We start from the raw sequence: 19,770 nt of genomic DNA, 5'->3' as shown, positions 1-19,770 counted from the left end.
CACGCTGGCATCCAGGGAGACTCTCCAGGCCTGACAAGCCTGGTTCAGGACACAGCGGCCTCAGGGATGGGAGCACTGGAGTGTGGTTCACACCAGCCGCGTCCCTAAGCCACCTCGGAGGCCTGTGTGACCTTGGGCAACGCTCTGGCCTCCTCTCATCCCGGGGTAGCACCTGCTGCACGCCCCGCCCAGCGTCACTGGGGCGGACACACAAGAAAGCCAGTGCTGCAAGCGTTCAGAGCCACAGGGCTCTAAGTACCCTTTCTTATTGTAGTTATCATCACGGGCTGCGCAGGCCAAGGGGCACTGCTCCCGAGGACAGGGTCTTAGTTTCAGCGATGAGTCAGCTGCTGAGTTTGGAAAGGCTCAGAGGCGACCAGATGATGACGAAGTCAAAGCTTAGTAAAAACCGGTGTCAGACCAACCCATTAGAGGCACGGGCTGGGGGCGCGCATGCGGCTGCACGAGAGTGCCGTGGGCCAGACGCTCTGGCGAGATCAGCGTTCAGGAGGGCAGCGTGCTGGCTGGGGCGCGCCACACTCGGCCATCCGCGAAAGAGTCGACCGTTCCCCTGCGCTTACTCTACGCATCCTGGTCGCCACAAATGCTAGAAGGCACTCCGCCCGGCTCCTGTGGGGGCTCCTCTGGGAGGACCACCCCTCACCCCCGCTCCCTACCCCCCCCTCCGCCGCCATCTCGCCGACCCTTCTCTGAACTCTTACGATGTTCTGCTTGGGACCATTGCACACTTAATTTCAAGTGGACCTGGACAACCGCCTCATTGGGGTTTATGGCCTCCTCACTAGGGCCTGTTGGGGCTGAGACCCTATGAACGACTCAGTTTACAACTTCGGGTACCAACCTAGAAACTGGCGGGGCGTACTGTGGGGACGCCAGACGTAAGGGCAGTGGACCAATGTCAGGGGTGAGAGAGCTTCCTGGTCCAACTAAAACCTCTGTCTCCAGTGTCAAACTCCTTGCCGCAATCCCTGCATCAAGTATGCAACCAAAGTAGGCCAGAGCACCCTCAGTGACAAGGAACTTGCTGTCTCTCTGAGCAGCTCTTTTCGGAATAGTCCAGCTCCTGGAACGTGTCTCCATGACCTTATCCTCCGTATGAATAAAAGACCTTAATACGCTTGAGAACAGCATCCAGAATGCAAGCCGTTGCGTCAGGCTTAGATCAGGCCTCTTCCTCCAACTCAGCCTTGTGTGATTTTAAAGTCCCTTCACCATCCCCTTGCTCTTCTCTGAATGGGCTGTAATTATCTCCCTTAAGCCCAGAGCCCTAACTTGAACATCCTGATGAGTTTGATTAGCAGACGGGAGAGCTAACTGTTGTCCCTTTTTTTTTTTTTTTTTTGACAGGCAGAGTTAGTGAGAGAGAGACAGAAAGAAAGGTCTTCCTTCTGTTGGTTCACCCCCCACAAATGGCCGCTACAGCCAGTGTGCTGTGCCGATCCGAAGCCAGGAGCCAGGTACTTCCTTCTGGTCTCCCATGTGGGTGTAGGGCCCAAGCACTTGGGCCATCCTCCACTGCACTCCTGGGCCACAGCAGAGAGCTGGCCTGGAAGAGGAGCAACTGCGACAGAATCTGGCGCCCTGACCGGGACTAGAACCCAGGGTACCGGCGCCATAGGCACCCGCCTGACTGTTGTCTCACTTGTACTAGATGCTGCCATATTAAATTCTCTTGCCAGCCACCCCACAGCCAATGAATGCTGAGCCCATTTGTCAACTAAAACCTCTAAATCTTACATCTATGGGATCGTTTTTGCTTTAAATACGGTGCTGCCGAATCGTATTTCTCCCTCTGTCCCCACTTCTGCCACTGGTGTTGGACAGAGCACAAGACTATGGACGTAATCTGGTAGAGTCCTTGTCTGTGAGTGCCTGTCGATCTTTCTACTCTGTCACGATATCAATGCATCACAATTGGTCATCCAGTTGTGCAATGACTTTCCAAGTTTTGTTATTTTAAATTTGGCTTAAAGTCAGAATGTAGGCTAAATAATCTCTACTGTAGGTTTTTACAGTTTAATTTACCTAAGAGTTATTTTGAAGTTTTTTTTAATATATAAATTATTGGTTTCTAGTTTTATTGTTTTACAATATGAGAATATACTGGTAAGGTGTCTACTTTTTGGAACCTGTTAACCTCTTCTCCGTAGCCAAAAACCTATCAATTTTTGTATAACATCTATGAAAAGGGTGCATTTTCTATTTGTAAGGCAATCTTCTATTTTCCTTTCTTAAGCTTGTCAATCAAAGGTTTCAAATACTTGATATCCTTAAAATATTTTTGTCTAATGTGTCAAATCTGAGGTAAGTTTGTTAAAGTCTTCTAAAAGTCTTAAGTCTTGCTATTTTTTTTTTTTTTACAGTCTCTGCCTTATGTTGCCATGTTGCTTGGTGCATAAAAGTTTCTATGTGGCACACCTTCTTTATGGATGGAACTTTTTATTACTACAAAATATCCCCCATTTAGTCTTCCTTTTTTCAAGCTGTTGGTGAAAATACTAAGTCAAGGTTGACACCTGTGGCAGAGTTTTCTGGGCTATTAATGCATAATCCTTGGGAATAACTATTCAATCTGTCTTCTGTTAGCCACTCTCAAAACACTCCCCCCATCCCCGACCATACTCTATTATATGATGTGATCCTAGACATCTTGAGCTACATGAGGACCGGGATTGGAGAAAAGGCAGATAAAAGAGAAGAGAGGGAAAGAGCCATGTTCCCGTGAGAGAGACGGACAAATGCAGAGAGAAGCAGCCAGGCAGAGTCAGCGGCAGCCACGAGCCATTATCTATCCTCCCCTTCCTTTTCTTTCCTCATGATGGTTGGACAGTTCCTCTATCAGGTTCCTGGATGACCTAGCTCATAACTTTACTGCCAACACAGCTATGTTTGTTCATTAATTCAGAGTTAGGAGGCTTGGGTTCAAGTCCTCGTTCTGACTTTGGCAAGCTTTCTGACCTGGACAAGTCCTACCATGTCAGGTAGCCTGAGGCTTTCTGCATTTGAAAGAGCAGATGGTGATACCTACCTGAGAAATGCATTGTTGGGGCTGGCACTGTGGCATAGTAGGCTAAGCTGCCACCTGTGGCACCAGCATCCCATATGGGCACCAGTTTGTGTCCTGGCTGCTCCACTTCCAATCCAGCTCTCTGCTATGGCCTGGAAAAACAGTGGAAGATGGCCCAAGCACTTGGGCCCCTGCACCCATATGGGAAACCTGGAGAAAGCTCCTGGCTGCTGCGGATCGGCCCAGCTCCAGCTGTTGCAGCCATCTGGGGAGTGAACCAGCATACAGAAGACCTCTCTCTTGCCTCTCCCTCTCTCTCTCTGTAATTCTGCCTCTCAAATAAATAAATAAATCTTAAAAAAGGAAGAAATAGATTGTGAAGGTTGAAAAAGATAAGGCAGGTGGAAGCAGCTAGCACACAGGCAGTAGCTACAACACATCAGATACATTCTAGTTAAGTAAGCGTCCTGGTTCTCCGGGGGCCAACGGACCCCATTTTCAGAGTCACTGCCATATACTCAGAAGTCAGCCAGGAGCCAGGTGGAACTGGGGTGGGGGTGGGGCATACAGCAGCCTGGTGCACACGGCACTCAGAAACGTGTGCAGGGATGGCAGAGTGCTAGGAGCCGAAGACACAGAGACGGAGCCTCAGACGAGACAGCTCCACGTGGGAAGAGAGAACCAACCCTCACCACCAATATTAAATAAAAAGCGTTGACCAAGCCCTTCTTAAAGTACCACCCGGGGTGAAATCACGCAGACGCGGGTTATGTTCTCTGCACGCACAGGGAGTGCAGCAAGTCCGCTGCCTCCACGGCAGGGAGGCGTCATGCACCACAGACCCCACAGCCCTTCCTTGGCTCTGACCCACAGCAATCCCTGGAAGTCAGAGCGCTGGCCGGAGAGAAGTGAAGCCGGCTTCCCGCGCTGATGCGGGGAAAGATGGTGGATTTCTCCGGAGGGAAAAGTTGAGAAATGCTGCGTCCAGCAAAAGGAGGATCTCCAGGGCACGGAGGAAGGAGTGCCAGGTACATACTAGGTATGCCACAGGGCACGGATCGGTGTGCAAGGGCGTCCTATAAAGCCAGGAGCAAAAACCCAGGTGCCACCCCGGGGCCAGCTTGTCCCCTGGGCGGCTCTGGCCAGAAGCCCCTTTCTTGAGGGAGCAACTATCAGTGTGTCGGGGGTGGGAGGTGCGTGGAGGGAGGGGAGGTGCTAGGGCACGGGTGAGCCTGGCCTGCGAGGAAGACAGGGCGGCGATTCCAATGCAAACACAAAGCTCAGACTCTGAAAGCCCCTGAGAGCTGGAAGGTGAGATGTAGTTAGCAGTCATTTAGCCCGCCAGCCTCCCACGGGGGCTGTGAGAATTAATTAACCTTCACAAAGCGCTTTGCACACGGAGAGTGGAGGCGCTACGCTGGGGCGCGGCATTAATACTGCACAGCGGCGGAGCGCTGGCACCGCGGCTGAGGACAGCCAGGCCAAGGCCTTCCCGCCTCAGAGCGCTGCAGCTTCCCGTGTTCTCGCTGCTCTGTCTCCACTTCCCAATAAAATCTCGTGGCATTTCTGGGGGTCTTGGATGGTCACTTCTGAGGTTCTAGGCAGAGGCATACTGAAATCACGCTCAGGAAAAAAAAAAAAAAACTTAAAAATGGAACATCTTGCTTCTCAGATGAGTGTGGTGTTGATCTTGGAGACAGGAAATGGCATTTTTCTACCTGTGGGGAATGTTTCGGGAGCTTGAAATCGGTCAGTTTCAGAAATGGCCACTGGTCTTGGAGGGTTCTCATGCTGATTTCCTGGGATTCTTGGTGCATGTGTGTGTGTGTGTGTGTGTTGGGGGGGGGGTGGTCTGATCAGTCTGTCTCCTGGTGTGCAAAAGACCAGTCCAAGGCAGGTGCAAAGAGGGAGAGTGTCACTGAGCTTTTTTTTTAAGATTTATTTATTTATTTGAAAGTTAGAGTTACAGAGAGAGAGACACAGAGAAAGAGAGAGGTCTTCCATCCAATGGTGCACTCCCCAGATGGCCGCAATGGCCGGAGCTGTGCCAATCTGAAGCCAGGAGCCAGGAGACTCCTCCAGGTCTCCCATGTAGGTCAGAGGCCCAAGGACTTGGGCCATCTTCTACTGCTTTCCCAGGCCATGGCAGAGAGCTGGATTGGAAGTGGAGCAGCCAGGTCTCGAACCGGTGCCCACATGGGATGCTGGCACTTCAGGCCAGGGCGTTAACCCGCTGTGCCACAGCACTGACCCCAGTGACTGAGCTTTAAGGCTCACGTTCCCAGCTCCTTCTGTTTTGCACGCGAAGGAAGAGAGGGTTGAAATAATAAAGTGACAAACTGCTAAAGGTCAGAGCAGTGGGGAGGGCTCAGACCTCTGGCTCTGGGGCCTGCGGTTGCATCCCAAACACATCTGGAGCAGCCCGAGTTGTGTGATCATTGGCCTCCTCCCTGTGCGCTCAGGGTGGTTCACATTTGCAAATTCCACCTGGAATCTGTCAGCTGTGGGCTAAGCAGGAACTAGAAATGATCACGGGAAGGGGCCGCCCTTTCCTGTGTGCACCCCAATGCGCTGGTCACAGAGTGAAGACCCGAGACCCGGAGAGAAGAAAAAGGAAGCGGGTTCAGCCTCCTAGAGCTTTGTGCTGGGGGTGAAACTTAACTGTGTTAGAGGGCTTGAGACTCACCACTGCCCCCTGCTGCCCTCTTTGGGGAGCAGCAGTCTCTGGACATCAAATGGTAGCTCTGCTCAGAAAAAAAAAAAAAAAAAAAATCCTCTTTAGGGTTTTCTGGTCTCCCTGAACTGTCTTTTCTGTCTCTGTAGCTGCCTGCTTGTCTGTGTCTCTGTCTGTCTGTCTGTATCTCTCACACATGCCCACACACACTCGATTAGAGTGCAGCTGAATGAAAAAAAAAGAAAGAAAGAAAGAAAGAAAGAGAGTTTGGAGGAAATTCTGCAAAGGTTGTGAAATCACCAATTGAATTTTCAAGATGGATGAGTTTCTCCCTAATTAGATTCTGCTGCCTTATAGGAAGCGTCTTTGCAGCTGTATCTCATCCCATAAAGCAATCCCTTTTTCATTAGTCAGGTTTACAAATCACGCCCCTGGTGAGCACAGAGCGCAAACAGCCCTCACCTTTCAATTTGCTCACAGGGCGCTGTTAACAACGTGTTGCTGCCTCACGTAATAATACCCCCATAAAGCACATCAGTTGCCGCTCATCACCTCCAGCGCTCGCCTAGGATGCCTCACCTTCACTCTGGGAGCAGGGCGAAGCACAGATCACGGATCGTTCTGGAAGGACGGGCTAGAGCAGCAGTTCTCAACGTGAGGTCTGCATCAGAACCACGTGGGGGGTGTGTGTGCGTGCTTCAGGCATGTGCCTGGGCCCCTCCCGGAGACGTACGGATTCAGAGCGGACAACTACATTCTAACTGGGAACTCCTCTGTTCACTCTGCAGTGAGCTCACGTTCAAGATTCAGGCAGCTAAGGCTGGCCACAAGGCCTGCGGGGACCTGTGGGACGTCAGGGCCATGTGTGTGATGTCACTGCCCTCAGAGGCAAGGTCAAGGACATGGGGACATCGCTCCTGTACACAGGCCCCCTTCCATCCCCAGGTCTCCATACCACCAGACTCCAAGTCTTAGACTCGTGTCGGCGTGTTATCAGAGTTGGGCTGCCTCTCAGGCTGTATGTAAGACATATTCCCGGGCTGGCATTGTGGCACAGCAGGTTAAGCCACTGCTTGCAATGCTGGCATCCCATGTCAGAGCGCTGGTTCAAGTCCTGGCTGCTCTGCTTCCAATGCAGCTCCCTGCTGATGCGCCTGGGAAAGCAGCCTAACATGGCCCAAGTCCTTGAGTCCCTGCCACCTACATGGAAAACCTGGATGGCCTTCTGGGCTCCTGGCTTTGGCCTGGACCAGCTCTGGCCATTGCAGCCATTTGGGGAGTAAACAAGTAGATGGAAGATCTCTTTCTCTCTCTCTGTCTCTCCCTATCACGCTGCCTTTCAAGTAAATAAATAAACCTTAAAAAAAAAAAAAACGAAAAGACACACTCCGTCTTGTTCTGGCATGTTCCCAGACCAGAGGGAAATCACTCTACACAGAAAGTTCTGGAAACTGACTGGGTAGGAGCTACAATTGAAGGATCCCTGAGCTCCTATGAAACAGCCTGAGGTCTGCTTCCAATGGGCAAGGTGAGACTGTGCGGATGAGACACTGGTTCCCAGGAGGGTGTGGGGCAGATGCCAAGCTTGCCAAGGCCAAGTGCGGCCTATCGGTGATGCAGCATAGGCAGCCGGCGCGGCTTTCCCAGGCTACTGAGCTGCAAAGGACACAGCCTGCGAGCTGAGGCTGAGAGGCGCAGCCTGGGGCCAGCCTTTGATCTAGACAGCACTTTCTACCAATGAGCCTACAGCACTCCGGACACAGCAACGCTGATGCCTTCACATGTAGACTTTGTGGCCCTACCTCACCCCTCTGCCGTGGGGCCCTGGCCTCCCCAGGTGATCCTGCTAAAAGGTTTGACCCCACTGCTGTCCCAAACAGCGCTACTCAATACTCCCTGGAGATTTCAAGCACTTTTTCCTCCCCAGAAAAGAATAAATGCAGAGGGTGTTTTCCACCTCCAAGGAATCCCAATTCTGATGTCCGGAAGTTCTTCTTAATGTCTAAGCTACGTCCCTCTCGCTCAATGTTAAAGTGCTTCGGGTTTCTGCACAGAGAACCAGAGGAGGGTTGCTCGGGGCACCCCAGTCCCCAAGTGTGGAGGGGTGCGTCCCACACTGGAACCTCAGCAGAGGCGCTGGGCTCCAGCCCGGGCTTCCTGCTTGTGACTTAGCGCTCTGCTGTGCCCGGTGGGACTGCGGCCAACACTGCCACCAGGATTCTGACTCAAGTCTGAGATCTCAACCTCTGCCCCAAAGCACAGAGACAGGGTGTGTGGCAGGGGCCGGGGGCAGGGCGGGCAGGGGCTCAATTTCCAGACTGCAGAGCGAGCCCGTGGAGGAGCCTGGGAGACTTCCTCCTGGCCCTCGGCTCACTGTTGTCCTCAGCGTTGTTCCAGATGCCATCCTGAACCCGGCTGTGCCCAACAGCGTCTGTACTCCCCTCTAACACTTGGATGTGCCCCTCCCACTGACCACCTCAAACCTCCGAGGTTTTCAGAGAAGCAAGGAATCCCATGTAAATGTTCTCTTCCTGGGGCCGGCATGACGCAGCTGGTTAAGTTGCCGCTTACGGAGCCATCATCCCATGTTGGAGCACTGGTTCCAGTCCTGGCTGCTGCACTTCCGATCCAGCTCCCTGCTAATGTGCCTGGGGAGGCGGCGGAAGATGGCCCAAGTGCTTGAACCATGGTCCCCCAAAGAGGAGGCTTCAAATTGGCCCAGACCTGGCTGTTTCAGCCATTTGGGGGGTGGGAGTGGTGAACCAGTGGATGGAAGATCTCTCTCCCTATTGTTCTTTCAATTAAGTAAGTAATTTTTTTTTAAAAAAAGTTCTAGATCTTATTGGGGTTTTGGTTTCTTGGTTGATGTCTTAGCTGCCCCTGTAGACCATCTAGCCCACCAGCAACTAGTTTTTTAAATAGAAGAAAAGATAATAAAAAATGTTCTATGAAAACACCAGAGTGTGCCACACATAATAAGTTTCATTTCAGGTGTACACACACACACACATATGCAGGGCTTCAGGAAGTTGATGGGAAATTTGCATTCTCTTTTTATTTTTTTAAAGATTTTATTCATTTATTTGACAGGCAGAGTTATAAACAGTGAAAGAGAAAGACAGAGAGAAAGGTCTTCCTTCCATTGGTTCACTCCCCAATTGGTCACAACGGCTGGAGCTGTGCCGATCCAAAGCCAGGAGCCAGGTGCTTCTTCCCGGTCTCCCATGCGGGAGCAGGTGCCCAAGCACTTGGGCCATTCTCCACTGCCTTCCTGGGCCACAGCAGAGAGCTGGACTAGAAGAGGAGCAACTGGGACTAGAACCCGGCGCCCATATGGGATGCCGGCGCCACAGGCGGAGGATTAACCAAGTGAGCCACGGCGCCGGGCCCCTGCATTCTCTTATAATTACAACTGCTGTGGACTTTCGGGAGTTCCCTCAAATAAGTGTGCAGGGATTTAAAAATAAAATGTGTTTCTTCTACTGAGCTGCATTCCCAAAACGTGTTTGAAAAACACCAATCCCGCGTTGTCAGTACAGAAATGGACCCACAGAGAGGGCTGGCAAGTCTGCTGGGGTCACACATCTTGGGGCTGGGCAGGAACTCCAGGCCCCCCCCCATCTCCTAACTCAGGGCTCTGCTCACGACAGCCTGCAGCCCTCTGGGGCAGCACCCGGAAGGTGCCCCTGGAATGGGACTGGCCAGAGAGCTCGGCGAGTCTCCAGTTCTGCTGTAGCTCCCTGGGCAGGTGCAGCTGGCGTGGATATCAACTGCGGACTGGCGTGGAGGGGGTGGGGACTCCAGCTGAGACAGTTGTGCACACGCAGCCAAGAGTACTTTTCAAGCAATTGCAAGATTAGGCCAAAGCGCATTGAGAGGCCACTTGAAGACGGATGGCAGGGCTAAGAGGCTCTCCAGCAGGTCAGGGCTCTGTCTCCCTGTGGCAGTGGCAGTCAGAGGAGGGCGACCTGCAGATGAGCTCCCAGGACACATGCACAGGCTGTGCTGGCCCCACTTCCAGAGCGAGACAGCACCCTCCTCTCTGGGACCGGCCACCTGACCGTGGCTGCGGCTCCTCCGGGACATCAGCTCAGGGGTCAGAGGGGAGCGGGGGTAGGGTGGGGTCAGAAACCTCTCCAGGGCCAAGTGGGGAAACTGAGGCCCAGAGAGGCCAGGAGACAGGAGAAGGGTCGCAAAGCTTGCTGGCTGTGCAGTCTCCACACCTCTACCCCGGCTGTGCAGTCTCTGCACCTCTACCACTGAGCTCCTGACTCCCAGGCCCTCACTTCTCAAATCTGCACACGAAGCCCCTGGACATCCCGCTAAAACGCACATCAGTGGCCCTGAGGCAAGGCCTGAGAAAGGCTGCATTCCTAAGACGTTTACAGGTGGTGCCAATGCTGTGCAACAAATCTATGCCACGTTGTCTGCAAGGATAAAGGGGCCCTTGAACTTCACCTCGAGTTACAGCGAGCCTCAAAGTCTCCATGGCAGCCCAACAAGCCCCCCAAGGTGGGCAAAGACACCAAAAATAGCAGTCACCGCTACTTGGACATGCACCAAATACCTGCGTGCCAGCCCTGTTCCAAACACTGGCGCGCAGTCACGTGCGGTCTGCAAGCCAGGGCAGAAGCAAGGAGCACAGTCAACTGTATCTGGTCCCATGGCTTAATCAGCTCAGGGGGATAGGGAAGCAGCTCCTTTAACCCTTCCTTTCCCTGAGCCTGGGGAGGATCCCCCAGAATGCTCTCCTCACAGTCCTTGAGCTGGGCCCTGTTTCCTCTAGCACTATCCTCCCCCCAACCCCCCACCCCAGCTGTAGACAGTCCCAGGGGAGCTCTGCAGGTGAGTTTGGGAGTGGACACTGAGGAGGCACAAGGTGCAGAGCAGCCAGGGCTCACAGGGCCCGTCTCTCTGCCCGTGGGACAGACACATGGTGATGATGGTCTCTTTCTTGGTTAGGGGCTGGGGTGCTTTCTCTGACGCTGTGGAGCACAGACTGAAACCCAGCCCCCCACAAGGCAGGACCAGGCTCTCCTAAGCCTGCTGGGAGGCATCTGCAGGGAGGGGCGTGTGGAGTGCGGGATCACCAGGCTCACAGGGCCACGGACCTGCACAGGATGCCTGCAGAATGTGAGCAGATCTCCAGGTACGCAGAGTGCAGGCGGTGGACCAGGCATCCCGGGGCAGCGCATCCAAGCCCCACCCAAACCCAGCCCTGTGCTTGGGCTTCACCATCAAGGTTACGAACCATCCTTACTGACAGCACATCTAGTTCCACGTTGCACAAAATGTGAGCCCATTGCTAAGAAATGGCAGTTACAGGGCTGAGCACCGTGGTGTAGTGGGTAAAGCCACTGCCTGTAGCACCGGCATCCCATATGGGCATCCGTTCAAGTCCTGGCCACTCCACTTCTGATCCAGCTCTCTGCTATGACCTGGGAAAGCAGCAGAAGATGGCCCAAGTCCTTGGGCCCCTGCATGCACATGGGAGAACAGGAAGAAGCTCCTGACTTCAGATATGCCCAGCTCTGGCAGTTGTGGCCATTTGGGGAGTGAACCAGCGGATGGAAGACCTTTTTCTCTGTCTCCCTCTCTCTCTCTCTGCCTGTGAACCCCCCCTTTCAAATAAATAAATAAACCTTTAAAAATAATTTTAAAAAAAGAATTGGCTGTCCCATGACCGTGAGCAAGCAGAATCCATGAGCACACACCAGCTCTCAGGAGGGGAGCAGGGCCTTGCCCCCTATTCTGTGATGCACCTGCTGCCTGCGCTGACTCTGGTTCGGTTTTCAGCTTTGGGTGCTTGGTCTCCTGGAGAGGCCTTGAAGGCAAAGAAGGCAGCAGGAGAGATGTGAGCCATGACAGGAGGGGGCTGCCCAGCAGGGCTCGGAACCACCTTACAGAACTGCCACTCTGAAAGGGAGCGCTGACCCCCTGGCTCGGGACAGACCCTGTGTGCTGTGGCCTCAGGCACCAGGCGATCTCACACTGGATCCTGGCTCTGCTGCTTGCAAGCTGTGCATTCAGGGGTGTGAACCTTTCAGTGTCTCGATTTCTACAATGATAAAATGTGGATAATAATAATATGAGTCCCCAGGGTACAGGGCTGTCGTGAGAATTAAATGAGCTTCGGCATGTAAAGGATTTAGGAGAGCGCCTAGCATATGGCGAGTACTTAACAAAGGAGATGGAGGCTTAGAAGAAGATCTCAGGACGGAGTGCAGCCCCGGCCCCGATTTTAGCTAACAGCAGCCAAGAGGGCCCCGGAAAGTCTGGCAGGAAGATCTAAGAGACAAGGCCCTTCGTGTTTCCGGCTTGCCCGCACAGGACCTGCGAGCAGCTGAGACTGGGTTACTCACTTTTGGAGGATGCACTCCAGTTCGTTCTTCTCTTCATGGGCTTCTTGGAGCTGGGAGAAGATGCTGCTCAGGAAATCCTCGAAGCTGGACAGCAAGTGGGGCTCTTCCTTTTTCAGCTGCAGCCAGAGCTGCTTCACGTCGCTCTCGCTGTGAGCAAAAGAAAGGTGTGAGTGCGGGCAGGCGGGATGGAAGCTCTGGGGGCGTCTCAGAGGGGCCTGGATCTGACAGGGGCAGCCGCATACCACACCGCGATCGTCAGCAAGCTGACATGTATTGAGCGCTTGCTGTATAGGGGGCACTTCATGGATCGCAGCTCACAGCTCCTCTGAGAGGCAGGCGCTGCTGCTGCCCCATGGGAAAGCTGCCTAAGGTCCCGCAGCAGTGAAACGGCAGGGCCAGGGCCCAGCGTAGGACCGTGCGACTCCCACCCTGGCCTCCTTCATGCTGCTGAGCACCTGGGGGATTTTGTGATGGGCTCCTGGTGCCGAGGGAGCACGGCAAAGCCCCTGGGAGTGTCTCAACGTGCCAGGAAGAAGAGAGGAGCCTGGGAGCTCAGAGCATGCTTGATGGGCCAGCAAGCCTGTGGCCATCAGGGCGGGTGGTCCTCAGAGCCGAGGCAGGAGACCCGCTGTCTTACGCGTGGCAGAGAGCAGCTGTCGCCGTGGAGCAAGGAAGAGAACACGCAGCACCCACTGAGGCCTGTGGGAACCGGGAATGGCTGACAGGTGAGAGGAAGCGAGGGAGCAATTGGAAAGGTGTGTGTGCAGAGAGCAGGGAGATTTGGAGGCAGGCGGAGACAAGCACAGTGACACACTCAGAAATGGGCACACCAGGGCATGTGGGCAATCAGCACAGCAAAAGACACACATGGGGTCACACTGACCACCGACGGAAAGAACGCGAAGGAGCCACACACTATGAGCCCTCTTCTGGAAAAACTCAAAAATCTACAGCCAATGATCAAACTGAGCCAAAGACACAGCTGAGTTGTCCCTTGTTCCGCTTCTCCCATTCTTTCTTTCTTCCACATCATCCAAATATCCACCTACTTATTTAGGCCACCCATCCATCCATCTACCCATCCATCCATCCACCCACCCATCTATCCACCTAACCATCCATCCATCCATTTGTCCATCTATCCATCCATCCATCCATCCATCCATCCATCCATCCATCTATCCACCTACCCATCTATCCACCTATCCATCCATCCATCCATCCACCCACCCATCTATCCACCTATCCATCCATCCATCCATCCACCCACCAAGTATTTATTATTATGTTACAAACCTAGCACTGTACCAAGTGACATGACAGAATCTTGGAGACAAGAGAAGGGGTGATGAGGAACCTCTGATGTTGCCCAGGATGAGTTCCATCTTCTACCACACAGAATACACTGTGGGTGTCCATTTCATTGTACAGGTAAAATGCAGATGCCACAGGGGTTCAGAGACAAAAAAGATCTCAGAGAAAAACCATGGTGACCCCGCCAGCCCTTGGCAGCCTGCTCTCTGCTGTGGTCTGAATGCTTAGGTCTCCCTATGTTGAGATCCTAACCCCTGGGGTAGAGGCTTGGGGGTGGGGTGACTAGATCTTGGAGGTAGAGACCTCACAAATGGGATCGGTGCCTTTATAAAAGCAGACTGAGGGAGCTTAGTGACCCTCCTGCCACGTGAGGACGTGGTGAGAAGATGGCTTTTGATTAACCGGGAAAAGCGACCTCACCAGACACCAGATCTGTGGCACCGTTCTCTTGGACTTCCCAACCTCCAGGACTGGGGATTAAGTTCCCATTGCTCAGAAGGTGCCCCCGTCTATGGAAGTTTGCTTCAGCAGTTCAAATGGACTGAGGTGCACCCTCCTGATGTAAATGTGTTCTAAAACCAAGGTCCACCTTGTCAGCCTCCATCTGCCCACATCCGCCAGGTTCCTGCGGGGGCCCGAGGAGCAGTCAGCTGGGCTAAGGCCCCCTGAGATTTAAATACTCATCTCATCCTCTTCTAACGCTCACGAGCCATTCAGTCCTGGCCGCATCCCCTCCCCCAGATTTCTGCAGAAGGAACAAGTCCCTCAACTCCTAGTGAAAAAGAAGCCGAAGCCCCACGAGCTGCCAAATCACTCAGCCAATCAGGCCGCCGAGAGACGTGCAGCCCAGCCTGCCACTGCTGGGCACACGGAGGCCACCTATCACGGAAGGATGGGGGAGGGCAGGCAGCGAGGCTTTTGGGGGGCCAGGCAGTCATCTCTGCTTCCAGGCCAACCCCCAGTGCATTGTGATGAGTGACATCTCCAAAGCCTCTGACGTCTTTGCAGCCTCCTGCATTCCTTCACCGGTCGCCTGGTCACGAGTACCTCCCCCAGGCTGCAACCGAAGCCCACCTCGGCTCTTCCAGACCCGCTCTGCAGCCTCCCCGAAGTCGTCTCCTCTCCGGGGCGTCTCCGTTTAGCTCGGTTCTGCACGGGCCTCTGACCTAGGTCCTCAGGGCAGTATCGGGTGAACTCTGACCCCAGAGCCCTGCCTGAAAGGTGGTGAGCCCAGAAGTGGGTGGGCAGGTGGAGAGATTCCATTCTTTTATTTCAGTGCCTTGCTTCCCTGCACTGCCCTCTCTGTTCTCCTTCTCCAGGTCCCCGGCGGGAGTCACCACGCTCTGGCCTCCTGTCCTTGGTGACACTGAGTCAACTGTCTGCCTGATGAGCTTCCCTTCACTGTCCCCCTGCCATTCCTGCCCACCTCCCCCAGGTGCCGACCCACCTGTTCACCAGCGTCTCGTAGGCCTGCCATGGAGCTGCTGCTCCTATGCTGCAGGCAGAGGCAAATTTTACTTCCTGTCCAGGGCCTCCTGCCTGCCTCTCTCCTAGGCCTTTGCCTGTCTCCTTCTTGACTGACAGAGCCTATCAAAAACTCACGAAACTAGGGCCGGCACTGTGGCATAGTAGGCTAAGCCTTTGCCTACAGTGCCAGTATCCCATTTGAGCAACAGTTCGAGTCCTGGCTGCTCCACGTCCCATCCAGATCCCTGCTAATGAGTCTGGGAAAGCAGCAGAAGATGGCTCAAGTGCCCGGACTCCTGGACCCACATGAGAGACCCAGAAGAAGCTCCTGGTTCCTGGCTTCAGCCTGGCCCAGCTCTGGCCATTGCAGCCATTTGGAAGGAAGCAGCAGATAGAAGACCTCTCTCTGTCTGTAACTGCCTCTCAAACAAACAAATAAATAAATAGAATATTAAAAAAAAAAAAACTCATGGAGCTTTGGTCTCTGTGTATTGTGTGTGGTTCCTTCTCTCTTGCTTCCTCTTGATCCTTTTCTCCTCTTGATCCCTGCTTCTCCCAAGCTCTGGGAACATCGGCTCTCATTGCAAGGCTACTCCCACCCTGCCTGAACCACACTCCCAACCCAAGACCCAGAGACTCCAAAGTAGAAAGCCTAAAGGCAAGGGGGAAGGGGACAGAAAGCACAGCATGATTTTCAGGCCCACTGCCTGGTTTCTATGAACGATATCATATTTTATTATTTGATTTTACATTAAATGTCAGGGCTTAGATCCATGTGTCTTCATATTCTGAAACACTTTTTGGGGGGGATTGGGGTGTTACTAGGGGGCCACAAAATGGCCTAGGGCCGCCTACATTCCGTATCACAACATCTGGGTTCAATACCCAGCTTCCTGCTATTGTACACACTGGGAGGCAGCAGGTGATGGCTCAAGTAGTTGGGTCCCTGCCATCCATGTGGGAGAGCTGGACTAAATTCCAGGCTCCCCAGTTCTGGCCTAGCCTCAACCACTTTGGAACTGAGTCAATGAATGGAGTCTCTCCCTGTCTCCATTTCTCTCCCACTTGAATAGAAAAAAATAATAATAATAAAGTGGAATGAAAAGATAATGTGTGTGTTTCCAGGAAGTTTTTGAAGGCCCCTAATACGTTGAAGTCCTGGCCAGCTGAATTTTCAGTCGAGCCATTGATTATCCAAAGGGTGAACCGGTAAACACAAGCTCATTTCTTGCCGGGCATCCTGCACAGGTAGAAGTTACAACTGCTTCCATAGGAGGAGCCTTTGTCAGAATAGCACCACCGGGCAGGAAAGCCGTGATGCAGCACAGCCTTATAGACCCAGGGCCGGCCACTGGAGGTGGGGATGCTGGTGACACCAGGAAGCCTCAGGGGAAAGTCACTGAGAAACCTTGAGGCCTGGTCCAGACCTCTGATGTGTGAACACCCCCCGGGTAGCAAGGCTGAACCAAGGTCCGTGATGATAAATGGACAGCTGGGAGTCAGGGGAGCAGAGAGAGCGAGAGCAGAATAGGAATGTCTGCCAAAGCCAAAAGGCACAATGCAGAGACAGAGCCTGACACATCCACCGGGCACGGCAAAGGGCAGGCTGTGTGACGCCAGGGTCCTCGCTGGCAGCGCCAAGCATGCAGGCTGCGCTGTGCGATTATCCAGACTTAACTGCTGTGGAGGGCAGGTGAGGAGGTTCCACTAGGCTGGGCTCCATCCTCCAAGTCACGGCCACCACTTACTCTTCCAGAACCTGTTGGGCTCCCAGTTTGTCCATCAGCATCCGGAACTGGGCTTCCTCGTCCATCTCTCCCTGGTCCTCTGCTCCTCTGGACTGATACACCTGCTCTTTGGGGGACTGAGCCAGCTGCTCGCTTGCGTCCTCCTGGCTTGGGTTATTCTGGCTGAAGAAGAAGTGACCTGGAGAGTGCAGGACACAAGGATCCGAATCAGACAGAACTCGCCCAGCAAGAGCTTAGCTTTCTCAGTCGCCAGGAATCGTCTGAAGTTCAAGTGACAGAAGAAGAAGGGAAACCACTGAGGGCAAAGATCGGACATCATCACTTCTGCCCAAGATGCGGGCACTGGGACATTCAGAAAACCTGACAGGCACAAGGGCTCCTTGGTGGTTCTTAATCTTTAAAAAACAGGAGTGAGGCACCTGTTCCCTTCCAAGGGCCATTTGGATATTTATAGCATCCTTTGCAGGCCATACGAAATGTTCAGATTAAAAATTAGCCTGCTATAGATCCATTGACTTTTGAGTGCCACCTGTGGCTGCCTTGGCAGGGTGAGACCAAATGATTTCACGGAGCTTATACAGCCTGTAAGAAAAGCCTGGCTCTGAACACATTTCTGTGTTGATCTCTTCTTTGAACAAGGGCCCCTCTCCCCTGCCGTCCAGCAGCGGCCTGCCTAAGAACCATCAGCATCGGCGTCAGCCCCACCACTGGTCTCACCGGTGCCGCTTCACACTCACAAGTTACTTTTCCCACGCTCTTACTGCCTGGTGCTGCCTGGGAGTGGTCTGTCTTTTCCTCCCAAGCCAGTTATAGGCTCCCGAAGGTCAGGAACGGCATCAGATGCCTCTAAGGAAATGGCACGGCCCCCTGCAGGAGGCAGACTAACAGTAACATCTGCCTGCTGCTGGATCTGATCCGACAGTGTATCTGGTTTCCTTATCTTGTTCACACCTCTCAGTGCTTCCTGGCAATACCCTGAGAATCTCTGGGAGTCCCTCTATAGCTGGAATCCATTAACCTGGAAGACTCAGGTAGACTGAGTTTGGAATGAGCCAGCCAGTCATCCACTGTTTTTCCTATTAGGACCGGAAAGGAAGGGCTGGGGCTCTCATCATGGTCCCATCTATGATATGAGCCTTCTGCCAGGGCTCCTCTCCATTCCCACTGCCACCCCCAGTGGGAGGCGGCTCGGCAGGGACAGGGAGGTGGACATGGAGTGGGCAGTGGTGCACACAGGGGAGGCGGGCGTGTGAAAAGCGGCCTGAATAACCCAGGGCTGGCAACACCAGGCTCTGCACCCCTGAGAAGGAAGGAAAACTTGTACAATGTGGTTCCCAGATTGGGAGGGGACAGGCATACACTGTATACATCTTCCGGTGCAGCCATGGCTCTAGGACCCCCCGCACCCCCCAGAACTTACTAAATCCGGTCGTGAACTCCTCTGGGGTCAGAAAGCCATTGCCATCAGCATCCAGGGCGTCAAATACATCCTCCAGGTCCTCCAGGCTAAGTGGCAACTCCTGATGGAGCCTCTGAAAATGATCGAGACTGCACAGTTAACGTTGAAGGTCACGGGCACCGATCAGATTCAGAGCCTTCTCCCAGGAAAGGTCTTGCATCTGGTCCCATCCCACAAGAGCCAGGAGCTCACTCCTGCATCGAGACAGCTTTGCCAACCTTCTCCTCCACTGCCTGGGCATCTACCAACGTGCCAGTCAATTTGAGAGGTGATGCATGAAGTAATCTCTCTTGTTATCTATGTATCTATCACCTATCTGTCTGTATCTATCACCCATCTGTCTGTCTGTATCCACCTGCATTTAATTCTCATGACAACCCTTTGATTTTATGGACCAACTCTGAGGTTCAATGACCTGCCCGTGCTGCTCCCCTGTTAAGACATAGGTGTGTGTGGTGGGGCGGGCATTTGGTATAGCAGCTAAGATGCTGCTTGGGTTGCCTGCATCTCCTATCAGAGTGCCTGGGATTGAGTCCCGGCTCTGCTCCTGATTCCAGCTCCCTGGCTAATGTGCACCCTAGGAGGCAGCAGGAAATGTCTCGAATAGTTGGTTCCTGCCATCCGCATCGGAGACTTGGGTTGGGATCCTGGCTCCTGACTTTGGCCCCTGGCTCAGGGTCTCTGCAGGAATTTGGGGAATGAACCAGCAAATGGGTGCTCTTTCTGTCTCCTGAATACATAAAAATAAATACATAAATTTTAAGAACATAACTCAGTGAAATTCAGAGAGAAACAGAGAGAGACAGAGGCAGGTGTGTGTCACTCTAAGCAGGCTTCTCTGATGGAGACCCCTCATGCCCCAGGGCCCCACACTTCAGTCCTTTAGCTCTGAGCTGACGCTGGATAAACCACTCCCAGCCCCCGTGAGTGACCCACGTCATCACCCCATCCCCAGTCCATGTCCACTCTTTTTTTTTTATTAGAGAAGCCAGGTCTAGAACCCGGCGCCCACATGAGATGTCAGTGCCGCAGGTGGAGGATTAGCCAAGTGAGCCACAGCGCCGGCCTCCATGTCCACTCTTGCTCCCTGCTGACCGACAACCAAGTCCTCATAAGACGTCAACTGCCACTGGCTGGAAGCACCAAGCCCTCAAGAGTACTTGTGTCTGGGCGAGGTGGTGTGAGGAGGTCCTAAGTCCATACGGAGCATGAGTGCTGGGCAGAGAAGGCCTCGCAAGGACGGATGGGCAGGGGCCGCTGACGCCCGAGCGGTACAGGGGCTGCCCTTGCTGCTTCCCTCTGCCCTTGCACCTGTCATGCAATGGCCCCAGGCCAAGGTTCACGTGTATCATTGAAGCCGCTGTCCTCTTAGACCCTAATAATCTACATCTCCAAACTAGGACCCCCCCGAGGGAGTTCATTATAGCTCAGTCCACAGAACCCCTTCCTCTTGAGTACCCAACAGGCAGCGCACAAAGTTGCCCCTGTGTGCTCCTGACAGCTGAAGTCAACAGAGGGCTTTAGGGGGAGGAAGCCACACACCTCTGAGCAATTAAAAAAAAAAAAAAAAAAAAGAGCTGGCAGACACGAAAGCCTGTAAGATAATTTGCAAGAACACTCGGCTCGATCTTACGGCCATCTAGCTGGTAAGCCACGAAGCTCAATTTGGCAGGTACCTGCGCTAAGGGAGACAATGATGCATTACCAAGCAGGAAGAC

At 53.4% G+C, this 19,770-nt stretch overlaps 1 protein-coding gene across 4 annotated transcripts in view; it reads right to left on the bottom strand.

Moving 5' to 3' along the window:
- Window positions 1-19,770, bottom strand: part of CRACR2A (calcium release activated channel regulator 2A) — a 202,812-nt gene that overhangs the window by 47,846 nt on the left and 135,196 nt on the right. For all 4 annotated transcript variants that reach the window (XR_009866226.1, XM_062194772.1, XM_062194773.1 and 1 more), the window contains exons 3-5: window positions 18,014-18,125; window positions 16,594-16,771; window positions 12,065-12,211 (exon numbers count right to left, since the gene is read on the bottom strand). Coding sequence is in view for 3 of the 4 variants with exons in the window: in XM_062194772.1 (XP_062050756.1) it covers window positions 12,065-12,211; window positions 16,594-16,771; window positions 18,014-18,125 (437 nt within the window). In the remaining variant the exon portion in view is untranslated. The remainder of the gene's footprint in view (window positions 1-12,064; window positions 12,212-16,593; window positions 16,772-18,013; window positions 18,126-19,770) is intronic.

The sequence above is a fragment of the Lepus europaeus genome, chromosome 6 (genome assembly GCF_033115175.1).
Source record: "Lepus europaeus isolate LE1 chromosome 6, mLepTim1.pri, whole genome shotgun sequence".
Lineage (NCBI taxonomy): Eukaryota > Metazoa > Chordata > Mammalia > Lagomorpha > Leporidae > Lepus > Lepus europaeus.
The sequence above is the reverse complement of the archived record's forward strand: the minus strand, read 5'-3'. Positions and strand labels throughout refer to the sequence as shown.